The sequence below is a fragment of the Fundulus heteroclitus genome, chromosome 10 (assembly GCF_011125445.2).
Source record: "Fundulus heteroclitus isolate FHET01 chromosome 10, MU-UCD_Fhet_4.1, whole genome shotgun sequence".
Lineage (NCBI taxonomy): Eukaryota > Metazoa > Chordata > Actinopteri > Cyprinodontiformes > Fundulidae > Fundulus > Fundulus heteroclitus.
The window spans coordinates 4,727,442-4,746,051 of NC_046370.1; the positions used below are offsets into that span (position 1 = coordinate 4,727,442).

The window sequence follows — 18,610 nt, forward strand, 5'->3', positions numbered from 1 at the left end:
TAAAAACCGCATTCAGAATATCCTGTGGTACCCTTCCTGCTGTGAGTGAGTATTGATCAATTATATTAGGAGCAGAGATGACGCTGCATGTTTAAAATTAAAATTATCAAACAAAGTCTATTGTTGTTGTTAGTGCTTATGTGTATGGTGTTTACTGAATTGAAAAATCTGTTTTGTTTTGTTTTATTTTGGAATGAATGATCACCTGTCAGATTTCTCATCTGTAGTAAAAAACTGCTGAGGAATAGAATTAAAGCCCTTCCAGTGATTTCAATGGATGTCACACATCTATACCCATCATAGCAGAGGAAGCAAATTTAACAGGTCCCAAAAGTTCTCTATCTCACAAGCACATCCTGGAGCTCTTTCGGGGGAACACTTTGGTATTACCAAGATATCCAGGAGATAAATCTCTGGCAAATACTGGAACATTTCAAAGATCACCTCCTGGTTGCTCAAGTACAAAACTTCTCTAAGATCATTTCAAAGGGCATCCTTTGAAGCTTGTCCAAATAAACTGACACCTTTCATTGTGGAGACCAGACACTCTAGTCAGTAACTGCAATTCTGGAGGAAGTAAAGGCACCCCATTCAGTAAAATACCTTTTGGCTGCTGGAATTTGCCATCCATCCTATCTCAACTGGGTTTATGATCACATCTAATAGTTGAAACTTACTTTAGGTAAACAAGTAAGCTCACGATTTTGCCTTTCGGCTCACAAATTTTTCCAGTACAAAGTAATTAGTTCAGAGTGCATTTTCACAACAGATGATACCCTAATGCACTGCAAATGTCCAACTTGCTAGTGGACAAACTCCCAGCAGGTATAGGTTGGTTACTGGTATGAAGATATACACAGGTTTATGCTGTAACCTTCCCATTATATGGTTCCTAAAGTGTATAGTCCTTTTGGAATGCCAGAGGAAGCAGCGCTAGGGGCTTTAATGACAGTAATCAGATAGAAAAGTCTCCTCTCGCTCCATGGAACATTAAGTAATGTAATGATTACCCCACCAGTTTCCCCGCACTGCTGGTCAGTGGACTCATACTTTTAGAAAAGACCAACTAGGCTGTTTGGAAACAGTCATGGTGTGGAAACTACTAAAGTAAATGGACTTTCCAGTCATGCTGACCACTCAAAGCGCTGTACACTAGAGCCACATTCACCCAGTCACACACATAAGGCAACCTGGGGTTAAGGGCCTTACCCAGGGGCACATCGACACGTGACAGGGAGAAGCTGGAATCAAACCCACAACCTTCTGATAGACGACTACTTTACCCATTGGTCCTCAGTCACCCATGCCTCCCATAACTTTGTTTAAGGTAAGGATTAAAAAAAAATACCTTTGACAATGTTCAGGCTGATTGGTCAGCTGTTTTTGATAAGAGCAATTAGATCCTCATTAACATTTAGGTTTAAAATATTAGGACAAAACCAGGACATCGTGATATTTTTATTAAATGTTGTTGTCTCATACTAGCCCATATCTAATCCAAGGATACTTGAAGAATAAAATGGACATATCCAGTCAGTTGGGACCTGACCAAATGCTGTTTTAGCAGACTATGCAGCCAATTTTCCCTCGATTTTTCTGCTGTAGTTTAAGCCCCCATTATTTTTTTGAGCAAGAGAGACAGTGTGTGTGTGTGTGTGTGTGTGTGTGTGTGTGTGTGTGTGTGTGTGTGTGTGTGTGTGTGTGTGTGTGTGTGTGTGTATTAGCTGCCTCAATTTACTATTGTATCAAGTGAGGTGCTTTACAGCTCTCTGTATGGTAAGGAACTGGTGAAGCATGAGGCACTACATACAACATTTAAAGCAAAGCACAACTTTTACGAAGCCGGGAAAACAACTTTCTCTGTTTGTCTTTGCTGAAGCATTGTGTATTCTGATGACACTGAAATATGCCAAGAGCCTAACCATCAATGAGTCATATCAAAACAGATCATAAACAAGTCACCTCCATATGAAACATCAGGAGCAGGACGAGCAGAAAAAAAAAATAAAATAAAAAAATGATTCAAGCCTGTGTCGGTGTGTTCCGAGAATTACAGCAATTACAGCTGTCCTGCAGAGATTGGCTGGTGCAAAATAAAAAAAATAAAAAGAATGAAAGAAAAAATCCTGCAGCATTCAGAATGTCATTAAATAAGTGTAATACTCATAAAATGTAGTTTCTTTTCATTTTACACTGTGGCTGTGACAGTTTAAAATTATACATATTGCACTGATTTTAATTAAATAAATAAAAAAATATGTTTATATGAACCAAAGCTTTAGGGTTAGGGTTCTGCTTACCAAAGATTTGATTAATATGTAATAGGTATCCGGATAACAGATTTAACAGTCGCATTTTATTTAAATATGGTCATTTCTACAGTTTGCCTGTTTTAAGTTGTTTCTAATACGATGTGTTTGTGACTATATTACCATGACAGCTTGTATTCTTATTACATTTGCAGCGCGTTACGTTTACATTTTACATATTCGCATCAACCTGCTGGGAGACAAGCAAAAGGATTACTCTGGACGATAATTCTAATATTTACAGACACTGTGTTTGCTCATTAATATGCACTGTTTCTGTTTTAAATAAATATATATAGCAAATTTCATGAAGTATGAGACTAGAACAATGTCTAACTTTAACTTAATTGGATAATATGAGGACAAAAAAAATACCCGATTAGGACATCCCTAGAATAAAGTACAGATAAGTAGATTAAATTTGTTCAGTGCCAAAACACAACTAAATCTGTTCAACAAACAAGTAAAGAGGTTTAATTGCTATTCAGGTACACATGTATACAGCTAATTATTTGGCCCCCTGGCCAAAGTCATGCATTTTTCAAGTTCTTCAACGCAAACTTCTCTTAAGATTTGTTTTTAGCTGTTATGTCAGTCAGCTGATTTACAGTAGCTTTATTGGTTTGGATCTCGTCTCGCTCATCCAAACTCCTGCACAGCTGGAAGACGTTCCCTTTGTGCAAAGGCGTCGATGCAAAATGCAGCGCTCACTGCATATCAAGGCGCTGACTGACTCGGCTGTTTTCCCAGAAACAAGGTACGCGTGTCACTGAGGAGCAACGACGTCTTTGAACTGCCTCGAGAAAACCAGCGAAAAAGAAGGAAAAAAAAAAATATGGATGTGACTGGTTCTTCACAGGGCTGCGAATGGGCCGGTGATATGCGCGTGGAATTACAACCACTTTTTCACCGAGGAAGGTTTCTCACACAACTGAGAAGAGAGCAGAGCAGGCCCCAAGCCAACACGGCTTCCAACGGTTTCCCCAACAGGCAGTCATTGTCCACCGCTCCGTTCGCCTGTTATGTCCGCACCTCTCAGCCAAGCAGGCTCACGTGACAGTCGGCTATGTTACATTTTCAAAAAAAAAAAAAAAGGAGGAGGAGGAGGAGGAAAAAAAATCAAATGATAGATTCTTGAGTCAGAGCAAGCACATGTCACATGTTTGGCTTTGTCTTTACAAGTGTGCCAGTTTTTTTGTGCAACTGCCCATATGCTCATGAATGCGAGCTGAGGAGCTCAGTAGAAAGGAAGGGGAGAAAGCCGAAAAAGCTAAGCAAAAATAGACAGCGGAATACAATGACAGCGAGCTGACACAATAAACCACAGGGAAAGATGGAGGAACGGGAGGAAAGAAAACAAAAGGAGGAGGTAGAATAAATCTCAATCCCCAACGGACAAAGCCTTGTCCCTTAGAACACAGACTAATTTAGAGCTTAACCAGAAACCAGGAGCAATCCCAATAAGAAAAAAAATATCCTTTTACCACCACCTAATGGATTTGTTGTGTAGATTGCCTTAAACTAGAGACTGTACCTCACCGCCTGTATTAACACAGAGCATGAACTAAGATGTGACTTTGCTGAGGGTAAAAACAAATACACCTGAAGGTATGTTTTACAGAACATTTCATCATCAAGCAAGACATTTCATATGCATCATTTTAGATTTGCTGCACTGCAAGTCCTCAAGGTTTTTTAAAAGCATGAAATGAAGAAGCTGATCCAGGTTTTAAGTGCCAACACAGAATTCTGATTTTTCTTTGCAATCTCACCTGTTTATTCTGACTTCTTTCCAGGGACTATAACTAATACTAAATATTATTTTACTTCAACAAACAAATACAACAAACATTAACCACAGAGAATGGGTTGCAGGTTTCTCGATGGAGGAAGTAATTGTGAATCCAACAGAAAGAAATAAAAAGATTATCCCCGTTTTTGCATCAGACCAAGTGCATGAAAGAACATGTTTGCTGATGGATTTTACTGTATTTTTTATTTCTGTTTTGACCTGCCGATCAACGCAAAACTGGCCAATTATGATTACTCTTCAAATGATTGGGGATATGACCATAAGAGATTAATTGACATTACAAACATTGTATTCTACTCTGTAATGTTTTATCTAGCAGCAATATTATTTCTTGGCATAGCCAAAGATCAAGAAGTACAGAAACTCTCCAATTGTTAAAGAATGTCATAATCAATATGCACATTGTTGTTTCCCCTAAAGATTATATATATTTTGTTTAGGTTATCATATATTTTTAGATATAGAAATATTGTTCAGTGATTTGAAATCATTGAAGTCAGACCAGTTTAGAAATCTCTTGACAATACAATGATTTATAAAAACAGAATTAGGAAATGATTTGCTTTAACAAACTATTTCAATTTGTTCAGAAAATCTACTCACTACTTGTGAGTTATTTAGCTTTAAAAATAAAATGGTATACTATTAATATGGATATTAATTAAAATACAGAAACAAAACACGTTGATGGTAGATATAGGCGGGTGAAAATATGTGAAGTTACCTGTGCTGAACTTGTCAAGTTGCTTGCACTTGGGTTGGGAGGTTACGGTTAAGCCGTAACCTCAGCCCCACTGAACTCATTCAGTCCAAATCAGAGTAGTTTGACCTGGAGACTGAACCTAATGGCTAGTTAGACAGGGTGCAACACCAAAGCAGTATTTTACTCTCTTAAATCAGTTCCAGTGTGAAAAATGCCACAGGTGTTTACTGTATGCAAGCACGACTTTATGAACTGAAAGGCTTCTTTTCCTGGTTTACAACCAAGACAAACCTAAGCTGTTTGCAAATATTTCCAATTGTGAATAACTGCATAAGCCATAAATAACTCTAATCAAGGTAAACAAAATATTTTGAAGCAATAGCTGGCAAGCTACGAGTGGCAAGTTTGCATTTCAAATGTGGTACTTCTATGAACGGTAGACCAACGAAAAGGTATGAATCTGTGCACAAGAAGCCAAGAAAAAAATATATATTTAAGTTGCTGTTTATATTTTTACTGTATATATCCAAATAAGAAAAGAGAAATAAATGCTTAGATAGTATTGCAATAATTTATATATTCGGTGTATTTTTAGAATCAGTGAGACTTGATCCTTCTCTGAGTTAAACAAAATAATAAATCTTATTTTAAACTCTGCGATGCTGTGAAACTGCAGCATTTTGTTTCAGGTTATCAAACTGTGAGGATATCATGCAGGACTATACCTAATGTGATTTTATTTAAATGGCTGCGGAAAGGGGAAAATAAACTACTTTAGGTTAACACTATTTAGATTATTTTTATACATCCTAATGGTTCTGTTGGTCAGTTAGTCTCTTGCCTCTATTTCCACCCAATGACCACTGGATATAGGCACCAGCCCCCCTACGACCCTCCTAATATACTCAGGTATAGAGAATGGATGCATGGAAAGTGCATTAACTAAAAGGTTTATCAGATTGCTATTGTTTTATGGTGATAGAAGTTGGTATCTTGGCCCCTCTCTAACTAGCCATTACCTTCTGTCTCTGAGCTAATCTAGATTTGTAAAACGTAAGAACACCAAGAGAGCTATTGCTACCAATGCGGGTATAAATTCAATGCCAATGAGGCTTTCGCAGGACCTCACTCCAGAAAATTTAAACTATCCCTTTAGCTTTCCCTCATATATGAATATAGAGCAAAACAAACAAATACAAACTAACCAGACATTTGCACAAAAGAGGCTTCTATTGGTTCCAACCTGGCAACCTCAGCAGGTTTGTGTTTTGCTACCTTTGAGGTGTCCTTCACTGGCTGACTGGTAGAAACAAAATGCACTGAGGAAACAAGGAGGCTTAAAAGGAACGTCATTTTTCAGGGAGAAAAATCCTATAATGTTTTAAATCTTTCAGTCACAAAGATCCGGTTTACCAAGAATGTGTTACTATGTGAGGTCCTTGGCCTTTTACGGCGTACAGCACAAACAGATGCTTCCTGATGTTCACCCAAGGGAACTGCTCGCTTTGGCAGCTTTCAGCTGTTTGGCAGCTCTTTGGCAAGTGATGTAATTGACTCTAGAGCAGCGGATTATTTTGCAGGCGGAGTCTGAGGACTGTCTATGGCTGCATAGAGTCGGCTAGGCTGATAATATTTAGCACAAGGATAAAAAAAGCGTCACCTGATCACTGTTTGCTGGTGCAATCAATACCACTGATACATCCAGCTGATAAACGAGAGGGTAGCATGTAGTGAATGCCGACATTTAATCTGAGCCAGGAATGTGGAGAAATGAGGGTTTCAGTTTTCATCTTAACACATTTTTGTTGTTAAATGAAAAGCCGTTTCATATTCGATCCCTTTGGCGTCTCCTCTAACAGGAAGCCGAGGTGAAAATATAACTTAGGAGTCAAAGAGTGAAAATGAAAAAAAAAAAAAAAAAGAATTTCCACTCAGTCATATTCGCCACTCATCACACCATTCACATCCTGCCCCACCCACATCTCAAAGAAATTTTGCAGGATGTTAAAAAACATGTTCCTAGTGGAATTAACAATCATGGAGCCTTCTTTCTTTAGCACAATACCAAATATGCAAAACTCTCAGCTCTCCTACTTTGTACCCTCTATCTCCCTCAAGCATTTCCCTTACTTAGCCCCCTCCATCTGTTTTTTTCCTCTCATCTCACAGCCCCCTCTCTTCATTCTCCTGCTTTGTTATGCTTCTCGCATTCGAGTCCTTCATTCGCCATCCTCTTTAACTTTGCTGTTTTTCAAAGGCTTTCTCTTCCTTTCCTCCCTTTTCTATTCCCTTTCCACATGTCCTCTGATACCCTATTCTCTTCGCCGTATCCATCTTACTTTCCCTCGGCGCCTCCCCCTCACCGCCTCACACCCCGTATCTCCCTGCAGTGCAAAGCAGTACCTGCGACATTCTGCTAAAGAGGATATGTGGCCTTGCTATATCTGATTCCTCCAGACAGGAGGTGAAACCTAACCCCTCTCCTACCTCGACACCTCAGAAGCTGGTGGTATTTAATTTTATGACATAAATACACCGTTCTCGGTCCGAGCGCATAACTGCAGAACTTTAAGAATTCAGACCTGGCAACAACAGAGCCGAATCTAATCTGCCAGATAAAGCCCTGTCTTGGAAGGTATCTTAACGAGGGTAGAAATAGGGAAGAAAACTCCTCTGGAGGTAAGATTCATATCGGATTAATGCATAAGGTTAAGATAAAGATGAAAGGGGTGAAACCACGGAGAATATCCCCTATCAGTCTGTGCTAATGAATATGATTAATATTAAGCTACTGGAGTATCCCCCATCCATGTGGATAAAGGAGGAAATATATATAATGTGATTAATTCGAGAGATGGAGCAGTAACAAGGTCTGCTGGAAATAACAGGGGTTCCTCTACACAGAAATGCGGATATGGAAAGTAGTTACTGAGGTGAAACACTGTACTTACTGCCATTGAGGCCCAAGAGCTCTTCTCACACACTCACCGCCAGTTGCACACGTAACCTCACAGCACCGCACTCACTATTACAGCATCAGCTACCCGAACGTCTGGACTTACGAGTTCTGAAGCGGTGTGGCCGTGTGACCGGGCCCCTCCCTGGGCGACCCTGGTTCCACCGGGATGTGGGCTTCACGGGGGCTGCGGGCTGGGAGGTGGTGCTCGGCTGTGTCTTGGCGGTGCTCTTGGCGGCAGCTGTCGTGGTGGTGGATGTTGTGGTGGTGATTGTAGGAGGAGTCTGTCCTGGTTTTTGGTTGGCGGCTCCGTTGCGTCCGTTGGCAGAGCTGCTTCCTTTCCTAACAGTACTGCGAGGCGTGACCTCCTTGCCGCTGGGCGCTGGGGTGAGGCGAGTGGCACGGGTGGCAGAAGTTGTAACTGCAGTCCCGCTGACTCGGCTGCCAACTCGGTTGTGCAGGTGCGGGGCTCGGTTGCCGTCCCCATTGGGGTTGCTGCCATTTGCCGAATGGTTTGCTGGTGGACCAGATCGAGTTCTTGGCGCTGGGGCAGTACCATCCTCTGCAAGCGGCGTGGTCATTGAAACCACCGCCGTCGTAGATATGGCTAAAGAAGTGGTGGCCGTGGAAATGTCAGGCCCCTTGGGCATGGCACTAGGTTTTGAGAGGAATATGGGGTCCTGGCCGTTGATACTTTTGGGATCAACCAGATCCGTGGGGACATAATCTTGCACGGAGCCAACCACAATCCATTTGAGCAGCATGAGACTGAGTCCCAATCCCACAAATCCCATCACCAGGGGTACAGCGCACAGCCAGGTCTGCTGGCGAGGCCACACGGCACACGGGCCACAGCGGAGAGGGCCCGGGGCTCGAGGGGACGCTTGTTCAGCCCCTGGCTCCTCCAGCGTCATGGCTGCCAGAGTGCTTGCACCAGAGTGCTCACTCATCCTGCCGTAGCTCTTTTTTTTTTCTTGTCTCTCAGCGTGTTTGGGAGGTCAAACAGGTGGCCTGATAGTACACAGGCATATGTAAAGACGACGTGGTGCAGAAGGGATGCCGCACATTTTAAGTGAGTACACAAAGTATGTTTTTAGCTTGAATACCGACATGCACAGACATAAAAAAGAAAAACACAAGCAGACACAATCCACTCACAGTCACGTTCTAATTAAAAGCTGGCACTGCACTCAAATGCATTCAAAAGCAACATAACCTACACTCCCTCTGGCGGACAAGAAACCAAACTCAGACATACGCGCACACACAACACACAACACACACACATACAAAAGCTCGCGCGCAAGAGCACCGATGCATAATCATATTCCAGCTTCCCAGGACCATACAGGTTATGGACAGGTGAGCCAAGCAGCAGGAGGAGGGGCGCAGGGGGAGGGGGGTGTTGGGGGAAAGGGGCGCTTCACTGTAGGTTGGCGCAAATGAAGCGGTGATAAATCCGATGATGCTTCAATCCAGTGTAAAAAAAAAAGCGTCCCAAGGATTGGTATATATATATTTATTTATATCGATCCCCCAAACTGGAGCTGTAAATCCATGTGGCTGTGAGCGCACTGAGACCAAGAAGAAGCCAGGACGCGGCTGCAGCCTTCTCCTCTGTATGTTGGATGATTATCGGTCGCATGGGGGTCCTTAAAAAACGCAAACCTCTGCCGCTCCAAGATGTCACATGAGTTCATTTCACTCTATACATTAAAATGTACGCAGAAGAAAAAAGCTCGCCGTTTGTCACTTGTCTTTGCCAGGCTGTTTCAACTTTTCATCTGAAAGCCACCCCCCTCGCCAACCCCCTCTCAGGGTTTCAAATGACGGCGTTAATCATAATCCAAGCCGGGTAAGAGCCACGAAACTGAACCGAGTCGGCTCAGAACGAATCTGAAGCGATCTGCAAACAAGACCGAAAAGAGAGAGAGAGAGAGAGAGAGAGAGAGAGAGAGGGAGAGGGGGGTGATGTTTGTTGCTGGCAAAATCCAGCTGATCCAGGTCCAGTCTCCAGGCGCTGGCCAGCACCGATCGGATTATTTCCCGTGCGTCTCGGACCTCCGTCTTAATGATGGAGAGGGGGGCAAAAATGCATAAAACATATTTCTCCAAAAGGATGATTCTGCGAGTCGTCTACCCTCCTCTGCATTCCCACGGAGGTGCGAACAGCAGAAGGGGCGACGGAGAGAGAGAGAGAGACAGAGAGAGAGAGAGAAGAGGCGAGGACGGGGTGGGTGAGAGAAAGAGAGAGGAAGGGAGGCAGGGAGGGGGCAGCTGCTCTGAAAAATGATGCGGCGGCTGCTGTCGGAGGCTGCAGACTGAGGAGAGAGACGGAGAGGAAGAGAGAGAGAGAGAGAAAGGAGCAGGAGGAGGAGGATGGGAGGGGAGGCTTGCTTAGGCTGCGGTGAGTGATCAGGGCTCCTACCCCATCCGGTACTCCAAAGTGACGAATAGTCGCTGACCCCTGCTGAAACTCACTTACACTTCCTAAAAAGAGAGCTCGAATTAGGAAAATGCCCTCCTTGATTGGAGCAAGGAAAAAAGGGGGGGGGGCGGGGGGTGGAAACAAGCGCAAGCTCTGCAGCTGATGCAGATATGGAGGCAGAGCAGAGGGAGGAGGCGGCAGCAACAGCATCAACAGCAGCAGAAACAGGAGAGGAGAGGCGCTTTCCGTAGACGTGGACACACCCCAGGGAGCGAGATCCAGGGATGTGAAGGGAGAGGAGGAAGAGGTGGAAGAGGAGCAGGAGGAGGAGGAGAGAAGAAGCACCACCCCGATGTCTCTCCCAAAGTCAGCACACACAAAGGCAAAGAAACCAACGCCGGGGTTTTAAAATTTACGGTCGAGCTTCTGCACCATACCTCAACTTGATACTTCCATGGGCAGCACTAGATAAATGCCTTATTTTACAGTTCAGAAGGGAGTAAGGCTTTAGGCTCGAAGCCTGGCAGGGCTTTTTTTTATGGGAAGTTCCTGGGCATGAGGTAAAAACATTGGTATTGTAAAAACTGCAGCAGACAGTAAAAAAATAAAAAAATAAATAAAAAAAACAAAAAAAAACAGGCGTGAATAAGGCTTTATGATTTAAAAAATATCATAAAATTCATAAAACAAATAGTACGTTTCAAATTGATGCATCTTGTAACTGGGGTGGGTTTCTTCCTTTCGGCCTCAGTTGGGTGGATGACCCGTATGATTGCATGCAGAACACACATTTATTTATCAACAAACAGCGCTGACAGTGGCAGTGCATAAAAAATATTGATCCAGTATAATTTATCTAGATGATATATGTTGGTTTCAGCTGCAGATATATATTTGTAGCTTAAAGCGAAAATGTACATGCATTGTATAGAAAAATAACTATTGTTTTCTCACTGTCTTACTTTCCATCAGACCAAACTATATCCATATTAGGTGACTAATGATTATCAAAAAAATAATAGTGTTGTCTAATTGCACGAGAGATGAGCTTAAAATGTTTTTTAATAACTGTGTTCTGTCATGAGAACTGTTGATCAAACCTTCATGAAAAGCTGATGAAAGCAGATCCAAAATGTTTGACCTAAAGCCTAGAACCAGAACCAAACACAGAGAGGCAGCATTTAGTTCTTATACTCCAATTATCTGGAACAAACTTCCAGAGGTTGTAAAAGTGTGGAAACCCTGAGTATCTTTAAATCAGGGTTAAAAACCTATTTGTTTAAAGTTACCCTTAAATGTAAATGTTGACGTTTGGAGTCCAAGCTGTCTTATATTTTGCTCTGCTGGTACTATTTCACTGCAATGTGCTTTCTTTATTCTGTACTGCTTTTTTCTTTTTTGTTGTTGTTCATATACAACACTTTGCATCGTCCCTATTAAAAAGTGCTTTATAAATAAACTTACCTTACCTTGCCTTATATTATCCAGCTTGAAAGGCAAATCTACTAAATATTAAAGGAAATGTATTTAAACTTCTGAATTTAAAGAAAGTTTTTTTTATATTTAAAAAAATCCCTTATCACTCTGATATATATAGCAAACAGAAATAATTTTGGTAAGCCTAGCTGACCTAAAGAAGGAAAAGTGTAGCCTGATATAGAGTCACACACAAAATTATACTTTATTGTTTTTGTGTGTTTTATGTAAATATCTAATTTATAATTTATATATATATAAATCATTCTGAATTATGTAATAAAACACAAAAAATACCCTAATGTTTACAAATGGACATATTTAACTCGAATGGTCATGGATGAATTTGACAAGTCAAAATATAAATCAATATCTTGTTTTTCATGATTATCTCACTCATATGTGGAAGAAGGAATTGAAACTGTTTGTTTGTGTGTGTGTTTAAATATAAAAATAAGATTTCAGAAATCCCAAATTTGATTGTGTCATGATTTAGGTTTTTGTTTGCTTTGTTCTGGACTAATTAGTTTCCACTCCCCTCCACCAATGGACATCTGTCTCCACCCAATCAACTCTGTCCACACCTCAGTCACCAGTCTCCAGTCAGTCAGCTCAGATCAGCTCCACCTGCTGCAACTAATTAAGGTCAACTCTGGTCACCTGTTCACCTGCCTACATATACCTGCCTCACTCACTGCCAGAACGCCTTGTCTCGTCTTGTGTAATGCGCGCTGCCTCTACTAGTTCTTGTGTGCTCAGCCAGCTGGACTCTTCTGATGAAAGTTGCCCGTGCCTGCGTGCTGCACAACTCTGCCTGTTTTCCTATAGGTTCCAGCTGCTCGCTCTGCCCGTTCTGATGGCTTCTCGGTCCACATCGCCTGATCTGGTCTGTCCTTGCCTTCATCCTTGGTTTAGTCTGTCTGCAACAGCTGGTCAGTTTGGTTCTGCCATTCACCCCAACTGCATCATCTGGTCCTCTGCCCATTACTGCCTGTCAGCCTCATCTGCCACTATTCACATTCTGCAATAAACTTTTTAATGACGAAGCTCTGTGTCCGGCTGAATATCGGGTTCTCCAGCAGCACCCATAATAAAATTGGCCTTACCAGTTACATAACAAGTTTATTACTAAAGCACTTTAAAACAACCACAGCTGTACCAAAATGGTGCACATAACTGCATAGTAAAAACATGCATTAAAAGAACCAAATAACAAAAATACCACACAATAAAACCAATTAAAACAAATGTCAATCTAACTCATACTCAGATAAAATGAGTTTTAGGACATTTGTATCGCCTTACCTTAAGATGAGTTTTAAAAAGCTGGCAACGGAAAAGCCTCTCTAATGTGCAGTGTGAGTTATTTCACTGTTGAGGAGCAACAGTAGAGAGGGCCCTGCCTCCTGAAAGCGTAACTCCAGATCTTGGTACCTGCTTCATCTTTATTGAAGTATTTGTGATTTTAAACTAGAGCTAGTCAAACGGAGCACAGATTCCTTGAAGCAAAACAAAGAAATCAAATGTGAACCTGACAGAAACCTCAGCGCCATTAGGCAGCTGTTGTGTATGCCGTGCTTACGCTCTAACCACAGAGGGGGCTCATATTTATGGATGCAGATAAATAATAAGAAAACTTGTTCTGGGATTCAACCAATGGCTTTTTTATTTTCTATTTCTTTTTCTTTTTTTTGCTTCATAGTGCCTCCCTGTTTTTATCTGCCATGGGCAAAAGCCATTCCATCCATATGAAAATGTGTTTCTTTGTGAGGATCTTTAAAGTTCTTATCATTAATGGCTTCCTTACATGTAACGAAAATATGTCAAATAGAAGTGAATTTGTGGAGAAGTAAAGGGTGCTGTGCAGTCATGGTCTTTCAGTGCCAAATGTCTTTGGGGATGTTTTGTTCTTCTTTTGACTACTGATTGTTTTAAGTTTATATATATATATATATATATATATATATATATATATATATATATATATATATATATATATAAAAACTGTTCATGCTCTACAACAAAAGTCTGGTTTTACGGTTGTGAAGCAGAATATCTAACAGCAGGACGTAACAAATGATCAATGTGTAGGTAAAAATTGGTGTACAAATTGGCAAACTGACCCAGAGTGTAAGTGGAAAAAATCGAGGAAGGCTAACAGGTGATCAGATGTGCCCTTTGTTTTCACTGAATTTAGTTATTTCAAATAACTTGTGAGGGGGTGGGCAGTTAATATATGATACACTTGCATCCAATAGACTCAAATGCTGTCAGTTTTTATTTTGTTTTTGAAGTCTTAAAATGGCAGCATTGTCTGACGAGCTCTTAGCCCTCATTTGCTCTGAGGATTTCTTGACCTTTCTACAAATACAATTTGATATGACATCTATCTACTACACGTAAGGGAAATACAGCTGATGATCATGCATCTGTGGCTGAGCAGAGGGTCTTAGCCCTTAGCTCTGACAAAAAGCAATGGCTAACAGTTTTATTTTGCTCTGGGACAACTGGGTCAAGAGAGTGGAGATTAGTAAGGGATCACTAACAGGCTGTGAAGTTATCAAGAAATATAACGTGTGGCAGAGAATATCCATCCATTCATTTTCTTTACACACACAGTCATTGCTGGCTTGTGGTGGTGGTGGTGATGATGGGGTGCTTATTTAATCAGCTGAAGGTTATTTACACAGTAAGTGCAGGCAGAAGGCAGTGTGCCACGTCTCTGTGTGAAACACGGACTGAGAAGGGACCATGTAAAATCTTTCTGGTTGGGATAATGGTCTGAGATAAACTCAAGGTCACATCACACAGTCACTCTGACATTTACATGTTCAGGTTTTTGGTGACATACTGCTCCTTACCTCCATTTCTCGTGTAAATAATCAAAGGTTTCTCTGTAAATGACTTCCCAATGCAAGGTTGATAGTCTAAAGGTTGATAAAATAGATTTTGTAAAAACTGCTATGACGTTTCTAGAATTTGAGTAATTTTAGGAAGGAATATTCAACTTATGTACATCCTATGACTAGCTGTTAGCTCCTTCCTCCAGGACCAAGTCTAAGCTATCTACTGAAGGTAGAAAGAGCCTCACATTAAATATACTTAACTGGCTTGTTTGAAATAACATCAGAAATATGTCGTGAAACAAGTTAAAAGTATGATAGCCCACCTTTGCTGAGAAAAAGTTCCCTGTCTCAGGCATGGTTTCCAGACACAGACCAGCGTTAAGTCTATATAAGTGTCTGTATTCACAAGATCCTCTCAGAGAGATCCCATCTATTTAGGGGGGAGGGGGGTTCTGGTCGGGTGGCCCATACAGGTCATGTTGGCCCCCACCCTGGGGGGCCTGGGCCGGGGGGGTGTTCTGGTCCGGGTGCAGGACGGGGGGTCGGAACTGGGCAGTCGGATTGTGGTGCCCCCACCCCACTTGGGATTGTTGGATGTGAGTGTTATGTGGAAATGTGTGTACGAAGTTCGGTTTCGAACCAGTCCCTCTCCCAAGAACATCTCAAGTCTTCGCTAGGAGTGGAGCCCATCACCCCCCCCCCCCCCCCGACCTGACCCCCCCCGCTGGCTGGCACCTTGGCTGGTGCATTGGCGGGCCTCGGGTTCAGGGCGGGTTCCCGGGTGGGTGCCGGCTCATTCCTGGCGGCTGCTTCGCTGGGCCTAGCCCCCCGGGGCTCAGTCGGGATTCCCGCCGGGGGGCAGGGCGCCCCTGGGGCCTCGGGGCTGTGGGGCCCATGACCGGTGCTACTTCAGTGTAGCTGGCTGCTGGCGGAGCCCATGGGCACGCCCCCGCGGCTACTGGGGGCTTCGGCATTGCGAGGGGGATTTCCTCGGTGTCGTCTCTCCTCTTCCCTTGGTGGGGGGGGGGGATTTCCTGTGTTGGCCCCCCTTGGGCGCCCTGCTTTGGGGGTCTGGGGTTATGGGTCCCCTGGCGCCTTTCTCGGTGCTCGGGGGAGGCGGGCCTTTGGTTCTTCACAACCACTAATGAGCATTTTTCTTCTGGATAAATTTCACATACACAAGTGCCCTCTCACAAACACCCACAGGTGCTGGGTTCCAGGTACTAAGTGTTCACTTCTATAAAGAAAGCCCATAATTTAGTTTTTTTTTTTACTTTCATTTCTCACCTATCACATATACATGTCAGATTAAATAATAGTACATATGATTTAGCAATGGTATTGAGGTGTTACTTTATTGTATCTGTTATACTATGCCCGTTGGTTGTGCTGTTCTTTTTACATCTCTCTTACTGGGTGATGAAGCAGATGGAAGACGTTTTATCATTCTTTCCCTTTTATCGCTTGTTTCTTTCACTTCTTCTCTTTCTTTTTTTCTCTTCTTGTACTTCCTTTACTCTCCTACTTTCCCATTGTAGTGTCCACATAATTTGAAATATTCCCAGCAGGAATCACTAAAACTATTGTGCATAAATCAAGCGGAGCACTATGGCGAAAGCTGATTGCTCCACTTGTGAAAGTAAAATCTGTCGAGCTCTATTTGGCATTAAGACATTCATTCTTATTGCCACATTGCTAGACAGGACACTGGAGAAAAAAGAGAGAGAGATCCCATCTTAGCCTAAAAATGAGTCTTACCTTTAAGAGTGATTCAGATCACCGCTGAAAGCCACTCTGAGTAAGGAGACGACAGAAGTTTTGATCTCAGTGAGGAAGTGTGGTTGACCCCTTTGCGAGGTGTGACACTGTAATTAGCTGTTATAAGAAAAAGAAAAACACGCAAATGTGCTCCTAGTGATCCAAGGACATAAATTAGCTGATTAGACAGGATTAAGAAATCTGTGTGATGATGCTGAAACTTAGCTAAATTAAATAATTGTCACACAGTATCAAAATCTTCAAAAAATACCTTATTTACATCCTCATGATTTATTTTTTTATTTGCTTGTCATGTTTAGTAGCTGTGCTGGTCATTTTACTACTTCATCTATTTGATATTAATGTGCACTTACCTGTCACAAACAAACTACATATGACCATTTAGGCTACTCTCATTACCACGTAAAATACAGAGAATATTTTCTCACCTCTTTCATCTTGTCTAGGGTTTCTATTTATGTATGTTTTTGTGCGACTTTTTCCTGTTCATCTAAAATGTTTATTATTGAGAGTATTTCGTTAAATAATAAAGAAATTCATCTGAACTACATTATTTGTACATTTCTCCAATTTTTATTCATGATTATTCAATATTTTTCATATTATTTATTTATCCTCAATAAAATTACGTTAGAGCTGTGCCTTTAACTCGTCGGGCCGCTGAAACTAATTAGTTTCCCTCTATGGAGATGATGAAAATTGTGTTATCTACAAATTATTAATTGTATGATTGTTAAATACATTTATGTGCTCATTTCTTCTACGTTAAGGTGTTGGATCAACAGCACTCTCTCTCTCTCTGTTTCCAACATATTCTCTGCTTAAGACACTCTTAGGCTCGCCAAAAGTCCTCCTCACTACTCCTAACATTTTGTCACTTTAGGAGCTCTCTTGAGGCCTCGGATGTTTTGTAAATAACTTTTAACTCACCAAGGTAAAACTGTAAGAAAAGTAGTAGAATTTGCAAAATTCTAAGGTTTTTTCCTCACACTGCGTCACTAGAGCTACTTTTAGTCTTGGGAATCTCTGAGTACAGGCACAGATGATTTGGGGGGACAGAGAGCTAACTTAGGATGTGTATCCGGATTTTAAATGTCAGTACAACATGACTGTTGATCTAAATTGGGAGGGAGGGAAGCTGGGACCTTTCTGCATGTTCTTCTCATGCATGCATGCATGCATGCATGGGCTCTCTCTGGGTGCTGTGGCTTCCTATTATGGTCTAAAAACGTGTAATTAACTGTTTTTTTTTTCTAAAAGGCTCTTAGATGGAGTATGTTTGTTATGCTTGTTTGTCCTGTGTGTCTTTGTGTGGTCCTGCGATTGGGCCCTGTCCCGGGTGTAGCCTGTCCTTCGCCCAATCACTGGAGGAGAATGGCAGTAGCCTAACCCTCTAAGGATTAAGTGGGTTTAAAAAATGGATGGGTTGATAATAAGCTGAATCTGGCTTTACTGTTTTGCAATTATATAGAACTGAAGTGTTAGTAATTAAAAAAAAGTTTAATCTGGCAGTATTGGATTGATGGTGTTGGAACAAATTCAACTTAGGGGATACACTTTTACTGAATTTTCTTGGAATGAGCAGTATTTAATTGGAACTGAACTAAACTGTCTTTTTTATTATTTAAAGAAGCGATCATGTATCACTACTTTCCTGGTTTTAAACCATTAAAATATATTTTAAAATAACAAGTGGCATGAATCGATTGCTTGCCCACCCTTCAGGTCCCTAATAGCTAAGGTTTGAAGTCACAGTCTCCTGAGTTCAGCTATAAATGGTATCAAAGTCCATTTTCATTGAGGCGTGTTTGATGAAGTATTAATGAGACATTTAAATGTCAGTTGATCAGAAAAAGTGTCATGAATCTTTTCAAAATGGCTCTGAATTCAGCCTGTTTGAAGAAGTGAAGCAATCAGAATTAGACAGAAGATCTTGTTTCTTGTGGATTATTGCTTCAAGCTTGCTAGGAATGCAGAAATATTGAGCAAATCCATTTCTTTTCCTTTAACATGCATTTCCCATACATCCAAAAAAAAAACCACCCCATTCTACAACCTCCCAACAACATCATCCCCTTACAAAGATAAAATGCCTGTAGCCCATAGCAAAATAGAAAAATGTAGATAAATTTAAACTCACATTTCACAAATTACACCACAATTATACCATCTTAATGCACTTCTCCCAGAACAAGAATTTGCATATACCCTAAGGTCGGTTTCTCAATTGATTTTCATAAATAACAGGAAATGACTAACACTTTTGAAGTAATATGACATGTTCATGCTTATTCATGTTT

General features: G+C 41.5%; 1 protein-coding gene across 1 annotated transcript in view; it reads right to left on the minus strand.

The window, feature by feature from the left end:
- The window catches only part of nrg3b (neuregulin 3b), a 340,120-nt gene extending 329,993 nt beyond the window's left edge, over positions 1 to 10,127 (minus strand). The window contains exon 1 of the mRNA XM_021307904.2: positions 7,888 to 10,127. Coding sequence (XP_021163579.2) covers positions 7,888 to 8,731 — 844 coding nt within the window. The 5' untranslated portion in view covers positions 8,732 to 10,127. The remainder of the gene's footprint in view (positions 1 to 7,887) is intronic.
- Positions 10,128 to 18,610: the final 8,483 nt, after the last annotated feature.